The sequence below is a fragment of the Corapipo altera genome, unplaced genomic scaffold (assembly GCF_003945725.1).
Source record: "Corapipo altera isolate COAL_440 unplaced genomic scaffold, ASM394572v1 308, whole genome shotgun sequence".
Lineage (NCBI taxonomy): Eukaryota > Metazoa > Chordata > Aves > Passeriformes > Pipridae > Corapipo > Corapipo altera.
In genome coordinates, this window is record NW_020884925.1 from 5,897,355 (window position 1) to 5,909,060 (window position 11,706).

Sequence of the window (11,706 nt, forward strand, 5' to 3'; positions counted from 1 at the left end):
GCTAGAAAAGAAACTGGGTAAGCTCTCGGTTACCAGCTGAAATGTCTGTATAATTTTGGCAAATGACTTGTTTATCCCAGGCTACAGCTACAGTTCATTCAAGTGTTGCCCAAAAAAACTATCAAGTTACATGTCAACAAGAACCAGATACTGGGGATGGTGGAAGGAGAAGGAAGCAACAAACCTGCAAATTAAGCAAGTCTTAGTTCTTTCAGAGGAACATCTTCCCAAATGAGTAAGAAACCTCAAGAGTTTAGCTTCAGTACACCAGATAAATCTGTTTGATGAGTCAGTTCAATGCAGAGAAACTATTCAATCCAGAGTATTCTTAAAAAAAAAAAAAAAAATCCTGAAGACTAAATAGGGGAGGATAAAAACAGTGAAAAAGCTGGTCAGAACAATGAGACATGAAACAGTAGTTCCAGCAAAGACAGCTGTAGTACAGTTTTATCAGTAAAGCCAGAACTGAACAGTAAAAGAAAATTGTCAGAATGCTTTCAAAACTTGATTGATAACAGTACCTTCATAGTCATGTATCTTCTAATGAATTGCAAGAGAAATTTAAGTGCAGTGACGATATCTAAATTTGTACTGCTTGTATCAATGTATTGATTCAGTCGCATCTTCTCCACTGATTTTTGTAGGTTCACCTTCAGAAGTAACTTCTTCTGAAATTTAATCCTCTAAAAGACACTGTAATACTATCAAGACATGAAAGTAATGCATCCTTCTTGCCTCACTGTGCCATTTCAGTTGATTCAGGTTAATGCATGTTGAACTGAACTGTGGAAAATTTTTTCTTCTACGGAAGTTAAGGTACAACTACAAAAAAGATCATTTGAATATATACGAAAACCCAATTTTTTTGTCCTAACAATCACTACAAGGAGTGCAGACTTTACACTCAAAACAGTAAGAAAATACTCGCTATGTAATTACACTGTTAGTTCAGTTCCTGCTGTAAAATCATTACTCATTCTATTGTCTTCACTGCATTGCTATAGAGGGGAAAACATACTGCACTCTTTTACAACTGGAAATTCATGTTTTAGTGCACTGTCACTATACATAATGTAATCAAATAGTAAAGGCAATTTTAAGTACACCGGCTGCTTATTCCTGAATATACACTATTTGTTCAAGAGATTTTAGGCACAAATTGTGCATATTTTGCAGTTATGGGAATTGCAGTAAACAAGTGTAGTCACACTTCCCCCAAACAAGGAGACAATGATGGCACGCTGCACAACAGCAGCTCAGTCTTAGAATTATATAAAATATTATATATGACACATATATACAATATCAGTCAGATACTACTACTCTGTTTTCCACCTCTCAGCAGGATAGAACAGAGATGCTTAGGTTTTGAACCAAAAAAACCACTGAACTCAACCAGGCTTAGAATCTGAAGTACAGGCAACCAGTAGAATATATTAAACATAAACACACTCCCCGGAAACAAAGGCTAGAGTGTGAATTGCTAAACCTGCCCTCCATAGGTAATGGGCTATTATGCTTCTTACTTAGAGGCTTACTTAGATTAGATGTCCACTTCCCCCAAACATCCAGCACCTTATTTTCAGTGAGGATATGGATTCTCTGTGTATTCAGAAAGAAAAAAACCCAGTTTATCTTTGTAACAGTCTCTTCAGACTACTGGAATTACAGACTTTATACTTCTGGACTTATTTTTCCTCTTCCCATGATCCCTGCAATTCAGGTACTACCTGATCTAACAACTATTAATAAAACTAAATAAAGACAGTAAACAAAAAATGAAGTCAGACTAATCTTTATTCATGATCTAGTCCTGTAGAAGGTGGCACCGGCAGTTACCAGGTATGATGCCCATTAAGCATGAGACACTAAAAAGAAACGTTCACTTGTCAAATTCTTCCAGTTCTTCACGCCAATTCAAGAAAAGCCATGAGCTCAAACATCTATACAATATATGCTATATGGCAGTAAACTACTTCCCACTGTATCAGTTATCAATAAAGAACCACTGTTCTTTTTAATCCCCCCCTCCTCTGCCCACTCACACACACGTTCCTCTCCCTAATCCACCCACTCTTTAAAGTCATCATATGAACTTTTAAAGGCTCCTTGTTTGCAGCCGCTCTGAATAAACCACACAAACCAAACCTCTCTCACACACTAATATTTTTGAAGTGAAAATTAACACAAATACAATTTAAATGGAGACAAGTCAACAACTGGGCCCAGATAAGAACTGTGTGTGCAGTCAGCAGGGAAGAAGTGTTGTCAAAGAAAATGGGGGCTAAAAGCATGGAATGAGAGCTAGCTTTGTTCACAGGCAGTAGCCTAAGTGCCTATCAGTCAGCAAAAGCATTTTTAAAACAGCTGCATCAAAGCTTTCTGCAAGTTAGTCAGCATGTGACAGGCCAGCACATTACAACAGTGCCACAGCAATCTCTGCATAATAGGAGTGCTCTGAGTGACCTGAAAGGTCAGTGTTTTCAAGCATTCCAGTAATCTGTAAATTGCCTTGGCTTATCGCTTGGAAGCAACATAATTACATTGCTTGAAGGGCTAGGACAGTAAAGACAGATTTTAGGTATTATGTTTTGGTCAGCTACATACTAAACTCTACACTGAAAGCATATCCAGGAAATACAGGCTAATGTAAAAATTTAAATTAAAAAAAAAAAAAAGGAACATTAAAACATGAAAAAGTCTGCCCTTCTGATAGAGGAAAAACTACTTACTAAGTTTTGTAACACTGTCTATAAGTAGTTTATCAAGTATAAATATCTCTGAGAGTTTATTTCTTTAACAAGTGTGTCAAAATGTTCAAAGTTGTTTTATATAAAACTGATTTTTAAATACAGCAAGACTGCAATTACTACTGAGTAAATTAAAAGGTCCTGTTCTGGAAGTTAAAAGGTAGAGCAAGCAAAATGCAATTTCATACTAACTGTTTAGTTCCATTTGAAAAATGGTACTTTCTATCAGAGAAAAGAAAAATTATTACTGCCAGCTATAAACATTCTAAGCAATTTACAGCAAAGCTGGTCATCAACTTTATTAACAACTTTTTCTACAAATAGAAAAGAAAAATTGGAACCCTGAGTCAATCTACCTCACGAGATTAAGCTGTTGGCAACTAAATATGGCATTTTTAATCAAGAAGAGCCAAACTACTTCAATCCACTGTTTGATTCATGTGCTTCTGTGCTGTCCCACACCACAGCACATACACTCCAACCTGATCCCAAGGCTCAGGGAACAGGCACCTGCACTGGCAGCTCACCACAGTTTACTTCACCCTATCCTCTGCAGCACTTCTGCTGCTCAGCAGATCACTGTCTGCTTCCCCTGCCACTGTACCACTAACAAATCTAATTCTAGCGAACTCAAGCATTCATCATTCACATAGGACGGAGTAAAACAAAGGACAAATGCAAAGAATACGGTAAAAATTCTTCATTTTATTTGACTCAGAGAAGAAGGAAAAAAAGTTTATGCATTATTTCTCTGATTGCTTGCTTTCAGTAAAAGTATTTTTATTACCAGTAACTACTTAAAGGGATGGTTGATTATTTTTTTTAAATGGAGACAGTAAATGCAGTCAGAAGTTCAGGCTAGCAAAAGGCATGCTGCAGAAACATCACATTCAAGTTTAAAATCTCCTGTCTGTAGCACAACTTGAACTGCAGGACACAAATCTTGTATTATTGTAAACCAAACTAACTTTACAGCCAAAAAGATATTCCTAGCATTAGCAATGATACACTTAAGAGGTATCCTCATAATGCTGGAATAAAAAAAAACCCAAACCAACAACACTGGTCATTCTAAAGAAGCAATGATCTCAGCAACTCTCAACCACTGGCTTCTTACTATTGCTTACACACCTTCCCAAGATAGAGACATTTACTGATTGCAGATAAACACAACACGTGAGAAAACCTGTTACACTGGCATTGGTTTATTTCAAACGAATCATCAACGACTTAGCACAAAGGCTAAGACAGTTCTTCAAAACCAAAAATCAAACAAACACCTAATGTTTCAACTTCCATCCCCAAAACCACTCTTAACATGCAGGACAGGCAGTTATAAAATCAGACAAAGTACAAATCGGTGTATTTCAATCTAACTGGTACTGCTGCACCTAAAGTAATGTAAAACACAGCAGTCAGCAGCTCTAAGACAAATATAATAGGCTAAATATTCAGAGTTGCATACTGACAAGGTATTCAAACTATTTAACCAATAGATCCCCTAATTTGAAACTCAGCAGTTTCCATCCAACTATCAACAACAAACTACAATACAATAGATGAGGAGGATTGGAAAAAATAAGCCAACATACTACAGAGTACTCATACTACAGAGTATCTCATTCAGTTGAAGCGTTCTTGGTTCAAGCCATGAACATGTTTTTTATAAACCTGTATACCTTTCTTGTATTTCTCACCTGAAGGCTCCCTGTTTTAGGAGCATTAATCCAGTCTACATTATCCATAGAGTGCAAAACCCAATCAAAATGCAAGTCCATTTAGTACTCTCAGACGAGATTACCCTCCAGGAATTTCCATTCCTGCATAGCTGGGTTATTAACAGAGAGGTTTATACTGTATGCAACAGCCAATCACTTTCCACAATTTAATTTCAATTCTGAAGGAAACACAAGTTCTTTTGTCAGAAAGCCATGCCTTCAAGCTTGGCTTCAAGATCTTAATACCTACTGGAAAAACTATTTCAGGGAGTCCAGGTTTATAGAGAAATCCTGTATCTTTTTCACCTAACACTGTGCTGGAAACCTCATTCATGTGGAGGCATTCTTGGACAAAGGAGCATTTTTTCCAAATAACACGTAGGAACAATGCTGGGTCAAATGAGATTAAAAAATTTTTAAAAAAGCATCCTGTGCTGAGAGGGTTAACATGATCTGGCCTTTTCCCAGATTTCCTTCTGGGGAAGCCAGTCATCTAAAATGAACATGAATTACATATTTATTATGAGTCTTGGAATTTGTTCAGATAACCAGTACTTGGCATAGTTAACCCCAGGTACTATCCTGATCCCATACGACTTAAAACTGACTAACTACTTGATACCACATTGTCAAGTAGCACCTCAAAGTTATTTCTGGAGTTTTACAGTTACAGTCATTCTAATTGTATTTTCTACTAGAACCAAAGAATCTTCACATTACATAATTTATGCCTATTATATTTTCAACAAAGCTGAAAGAAGCTATGTTCATAATCTCCCCTTTGGTTTTTTAGGTTTTCTCATTTTATTTTTTAAGACTTTTAAATATGTTTTTACACACTGTTTTATAGCAATGTGTGCCAGGTCAGTCCTTTTGCAAACTAATGTCACCACTGTTGTAATTTAAGTAATAGAAAAACTGACATCATTGTTCAAATTTCACAATCTGTCCTGTTTCATTATGCTACTGTTTCTAGTTATAATTTAAGGTTATTACCACCTTTTAATTAACTTACTTAGGAAAATAGAGCAGTATCTCTTCAGCCACAAGTCACTTCTTAGTAAGTTTTGTGTTATCAAACTTCGTGATTAATATAACTAAGTCACTAATGCTGCAGCAGGAGTGCCACTTGTAGCAGCTGTGGTCTAAAGAAAATAGCCAACAAGGTCTGTAGGAAAGGAGCTCTTCTTCAGGAGCAATGTCCAAAAGCCTGACCATATGTTCTCATATGTATTAACAAGTCTCTATGTATCTTGCTCATCCTATCTCCCATCTGGGTACATCCCAGGAAAGTCACCAGTCCAGAGTGTAAATAGCTGGAATGGGTCCATTTAATATTTACAAGAAAAATTTTAAGCTGGATACATAAAAGGGGGCCATCTGTTAAAGCAATTGCTGACCCAGTGGGGCAGAGGGGAAGCCACTGTTACTGGACCCAATACAAACTAGGCAAGGAACTGCTTATACAATCCCAGAGGATCATGAGTTGAAAAATAATTACTGCTTGTTTAGGAGGAGTGGGGGAAATATTTTATAAATAAGTTCCTAAGAACTCAAATGTAAAAGGCAGTGGTGAGGAAGACAGAAGACCGCTCTTCAGCGCAGTACTTTACTGGGAAAAGCCTTGAGAGCTACAAATCAAAGAAACCGCCTGCTTTTGCTCAATTTCTATTTTCAGCATCAGTACTTTGCATATGTGGGGGTAGAGAGACAAAAAGACAATCTGAGCCAAGTTCTGCTATTGCCTGCCTCCTCTGCTATGGAAAATTAACCAAACACCCTATGAAGAGTTATGAAGGCCAAAAAGGGTCACAATATCTTTGTGCACTTCTCCCAAGGATATGAAGTTCTCCAATGCAACACTCCCTACGGTGATCATCTTAATGAATTTAGGTTGCCCTCCCCCACCACAAAAGAGAAGAACATCTGTTTATAATGGATTAGGAAACAAGAATCCTATTAAAGATTAACAAATGCTCTTGAGAAAATAAATACTATTTTAACATACAGCCAATATTTAAATTTTTAGCACCAACAATAAAGTTATTTTTCCAAGTGCCCAAATAAACCCTGATGTGCACATGCAGGAAAGAACCCTAAAGAGCTACTAAGATCCTACAGAGTTAGGAATAGTAAATATAGTCCCAGTTGTGCACATACTGGAGCATTTTTCCAACCCTGCAGTAGCCCATCTACATAACTCGAGGAGTCCACAGGGCTTGAGGCTTAACACAGCAAAAAAAAAATCTCATGGATAACCAAGCAGACACCACTGTCCCTGGACAAGTCACCACACTTGTGGCCTCAGCAGTGCCTTTTCCTCTGCAGGACCCAAGGGACCCACAGTGGACTGTACAACATTCAGCTGAATGTGACCCTCCATTTTCTCAGGTCCTTCACTGTCACAGCCCCTTGAAACAAGAGCATCCCTGCTATTTATGAGTGTAGAGCACACATTTGAATAATCAGTCCCTAAAATAGCATAATTATAAGACAAGACAATGTTTTCATTTCAGGACTTTTTGGACTCAGCATAAATACACTGCAAAGAATCATGGAATTAATTTTAAGACTTCCCTATGGCTGTTTGCTTAATCGGTATATTCAGTGAAGAAGTCATTAGCAATATATTTGCCTGAGAAAACACTGAACATAGTTTGATATTAATTTTTGTTATATTTATACCATAATAATAAGGACAAATTTGGGGGATATAAATGACCAATGTCTTTCTTAACTCATAACAAAAACTTAACAGTAACTGTTTGCTTCAAATACTATCCCTTAACTCAAACAGACACTTAGAATTTTACACAGTGTTCCAAACCAAACATCGGGACTATTCATTTTGACATGGACAGGCATGGCTTTACTGTTCCCACACTGTGGTTGTAATCAGATTTTCCCCCACCACTCTGGTGTAGACAAGACATGGCCTTTCCTCTGTAGAGGACAGGAGAGCAAAACAGAAGAGAGGATCTTATTTCACACTGCAGTTATTGACAGGGCCTCTACCAAACGGGCAAACACTCCGGGCCTTGGTCAGAACTTCAACAACTTTGATACAAAGCCTTTGGATGAGTGCTGTGATCTGACATAGACAATACTTTTGCATAGCATTTCAAGTAATAAAACCAAAATATTTAGCACAATTCAGAGCTTGAGTAGTTCACTAGTTACAGTTCTGTTCCCAACTCAGTACCTTATGCTGAGGACTTAGTAACAAGTATTTTCATGAGTACCCAGGTTTTGACAAAAATGGTACGTTGCAGTGTTCAACAGACATATATATTCAAGCTTAGTGACCACTCCTGATTTCAAGCACTAATTTAAGATACCAGTTTTGAGCTTTTTTCTGCATGGTATCTCTTCTCATAGAATGCAAGTAGTAGTGCAATGTGCATGTTAAACACCTATGATGTACAATAACCTGTTTCTAGATGTTTTCCTTGACACAAAGATTATCTAGCTGGTCACTGATAAGGTCTTACTGACTTTCCACTCTATAAACGTGGAACCAGTTGCCAGGTAGTCAGATTTCAAGCTCTGTTTACATTACAGCAATCTTTATGCTGCACATTGAACCAGAAGCAAACTCCAGAATACACTTCATAATGACCTACAGAGTGCAGAGATCGTGGCTCTTCTTACATTGCAACAAAATTCATACTGAAAAATGTACCTAAAGTATCACCTGGTAGCTGAAGCTGCTGACAGTCATAACAATGAATTTAAGAAAATCCAAACCCAAAATCCAAGTTATCTATATAACTTCTTCTTTGAAAAAAACCCACAGAATATTAAAATTATTACTTCTGAAGGTGAAAATACTTATGGAAACACTATCAAAATTCAGTGCAGTAATTTTAAAGGATCTTTTTTCCAAGTAGGAGGTAGATTCTTAGGTTAAACCAAATTCTCAGTTACTTTCCCATTTACATTTTCCATATATTTATTTCTTTGTTGTTCCAGTTGAAGAATCTCACCAACAACTGGAAAGCTGATATAACTTTACAATGTTCATGTACAGACTTACACGGGAAAACCAAAATACTGTTCCAAACTTAGGTATCTCACAGACTATATTAAAGAACACTCAAAAAGCCTACATATATATCCTCTACAAAAAACAAATACATTCCTGCCTCCAACTAAGATTTTGGGTAGAGCACTAACCCACATTTATGACTATAGATCACTCCCTCTTAAAACAGGAAACCAAAGTGTCCTTGCAATCAGCATGTCTTGAGTCATTATCATGATCATGTTCTCAACTTATTCAAGGCCTAGTTAACAGATACATGCCTGGAGCTAGAAAACAAGTTAGAATAACCAAAATTCAATTAATTACAGGACTGAGGTGAAAGACTGGGAAATATTCTTCATGAATGTATTTAAAACTAGATGGAAGTCTCCAGAACTCACGTTTGCATTCAAAAAGGCTTAAGAATTCAGTAAGTCCTGGCCCCACATTTACTATTTACAAGCTTTTTGTTTTGGTTTGTTTGGGTTTTTCGGTTTTTTTTTTCAAATGTGGACTATATTCGAAACCCAGCTTAAAGATAGAAAGCTTCACATTCCATTATTAAGACCCTGACACAGTCATTCCCAGAGCATCCATCAGCATTGTTCAAAAAGACATCAGAGGAGATTAGGCCCCTTACATTTTGCAGTAACAGCCACAACCAGATTAGACTGCAAGCAAGACTTTATTTCTCTCATAATTTTCTACTGTATACTACCAACAGCTACAAAAAGCATGTAACACCTTAATAAAACCACACTCTTCTACAGCATAGCACAGAAAAAGCTAAGTAATCAAAACTGAAGGGCAGTGAAAGACTGTTTGTTAAAGACTGTTGACAATAGAGCATAATAATACAATCAATCATAGCAGCCAAGATTCCCTCATATACAAATTAGCTGAATAATTCTTATCAATTTTTTTTTTTTTTTTTTTTTTTTTTTTTTTTTTTTTTTTTTTTTTTAGTTTTCATCTGGTCAAGTGTCCTAAGATAAATGTGGACACGGGTTCAAGACTCAAAAGTATACTAAGTAACTATTAAGAGAAGATCATTCAGAGAGGCCTTAAGGCATTACGACCCCAAAAATGAGAAACCAGATACCATGCCCAGAGGGGTGACTGAAGGAAACAAGATCTGAAACTTGAACACAGAAGTCCTCCAATACTGTAGCATTTAAAAAATATTTTTAATCCTCCCATCTACAACTTTTAATGGGCAGTGGCCCAGGCCCTAATGGCTGAAGCACAAATAACACTGTCCATCTACTGAAATCATTTCTGTTTTGACAAGAAAATTCGTATCAACTGTATGCATCAGATTCTAGCCTCTAAAGTAATTTCTGTGATCAAGATCAAAAAGGCAAGAAATAATTTTGATGAAAAGGTATCACAGCTATACAGTAAGAATTTACACTGGCAAAGTTACAGGACTTACAAAATTAACTTTTTTCCTGAGAACGTTATTTTAAATACATGACTTCTATAAATCTGAAAGCACACCACTGAAGAGTTAAACATAAGTAAGACTATATTTTGCAACATTCATAAATTAACATACCTTGCAGTATAATTAGTTTGGCTGACATTGTATACATGTAGGCAAAGGGCCAACGTGATATGACCATGAGCAGGAAGAGTTTCAAATAACTGCTATGGTAAGATACAACTTCGAATTTACACCAGTTTGTATACCAGTCTACAATCAAAACAGACGCTCCTTCAGTATTTAAAAACAGAAAAGACAGTGCAGGCACGTGTGGAAGGCAGTATTTGTCTCACAAAAGAGCTGTATTTTAAGAGAGAAGTTTGAACTGGAAATGAGAACTTTACATTCTGATTTTATACAGAAGAAAATCTGCAAAATTTAAGGTGATGCAATTTCACAGAATCCCTTGCAGAGTAGAACTCTAATACAACACTATTCAAGAAAACATTTATCTTCAACTCCTATTTATTGTTAATATAAATGCATCTGAACAGGGTTAAAAAGAATGTTTTATTTGTCTCTGCAGCTAGGCAATACCACCAGTGTGAAATAAATTAGTCCTCCCATCATATATATTTATTGTTGAAATGTGTGCACATATATGTTTAAACGCAATAAAATATCTCTGGAAGCATACTAGAAGATGCATGAAACTCAGTAAGTCAATACTGGCTTTTAAGTTTTTCAATGCCACTCTGGGAGCCGAGGTTGCCTTGAATACACTCCGAAAGTAAGACTCTGGGATTGATAAAATGGCCAGGTAACAATATCTTACAACTACAGTAAGTTTGTTTGTTACTTAATACCTCAAGTAGTTCAGTTTTTCAGCAGCAATGCGGTAAGGTGTGCATTTTGCTTCAGCCTGGAGAAAATCACTTCTGAGTAAGTGCATACCGGCTAGTGACATCAGACCGAAACCACACAGTTTCACTCGAAAGCAAACACCACTAAGGCGAGCTCCGGCAACACGACGGGAACTTGTCGCGCTGAAGCCACAGCAACTACTCAGGCACCACAAGCTAAAAATTAGTTCGAAATTCAAATCCAAACTAGTTTCAAAGTAAACCTTTAATTTTACACGAAGCAGAAATAACCTGTTGAGCGTTCCTAACTCCACCTCTTCCCCTCGGGGCCACTCGGCATTACTCACCGCGCTGTGCCGGGGGAGGTCAGAGTACACACCGTGCACCTGCACCGCCAATACCTACGGATCAGGTGGAGGACCGGCCCAAGTTTCTGATGGATTACTGCCGCCCCAAAGCTGTTTACCGTATGTCAGCAACAATCATCCCCGACTGATTCAGCGGCCACAGAAAAATCCTGCAGTACTGGACTCTCCCGGCTGAACCTTTCCTAATTACTACCCGGCTCCAGCCTGGAACAAAAGGGCACGGCCGGCGCACCGGCGGGAGCGTGGGGGCTCCAGGAGCCGCCCCGCCCCGGGGCCACGCGCCCGCACATCCAACAGGTGGGCGGCAGGGCCGGGGGGGCCGCGGGAGGGAGGCTCAGCGGGGAAAGCTGCCGGGAGGCTCTGGCCCGCCTCGCCCACCTCCTCGGTCCGCCGCCCCCGCTCTCGGCGATGAGCGCCGCAGGCTCGGCGGGGCAATAGGCAAACCGCGCCGAGGGTACCGCGGGGATCGAAGCGGGCAGGGAGCGCCGGGGCTGAGCCTTACCTTCGAGGGAGCCGCCGCGGCCCTGGCAGACATTTTGTTTCCTTCTCTCCCCCGG

General features: G+C 38.4%; 1 protein-coding gene across 4 annotated transcripts in view; it reads right to left on the bottom strand.

Annotated features, from left to right (window-relative positions):
* Positions 1 to 11,706, bottom strand: part of TJP1 (tight junction protein 1) — a 159,288-nt gene that overhangs the window by 57,283 nt on the left and 90,299 nt on the right. Inside the window, exon 1 of one of the 4 annotated variants that reach the window (XM_027657587.1) lies at positions 11,652 to 11,700. The exons of the other annotated variants lie outside the window; for them this stretch is intronic. Coding sequence (XP_027513388.1) covers positions 11,652 to 11,684 — 33 coding nt within the window. The 5' untranslated portion in view covers positions 11,685 to 11,700. Of the gene's footprint in view, positions 1 to 11,651; positions 11,701 to 11,706 lie in introns of those variants that run through there. 4 annotated transcript variants of the gene reach the window in all.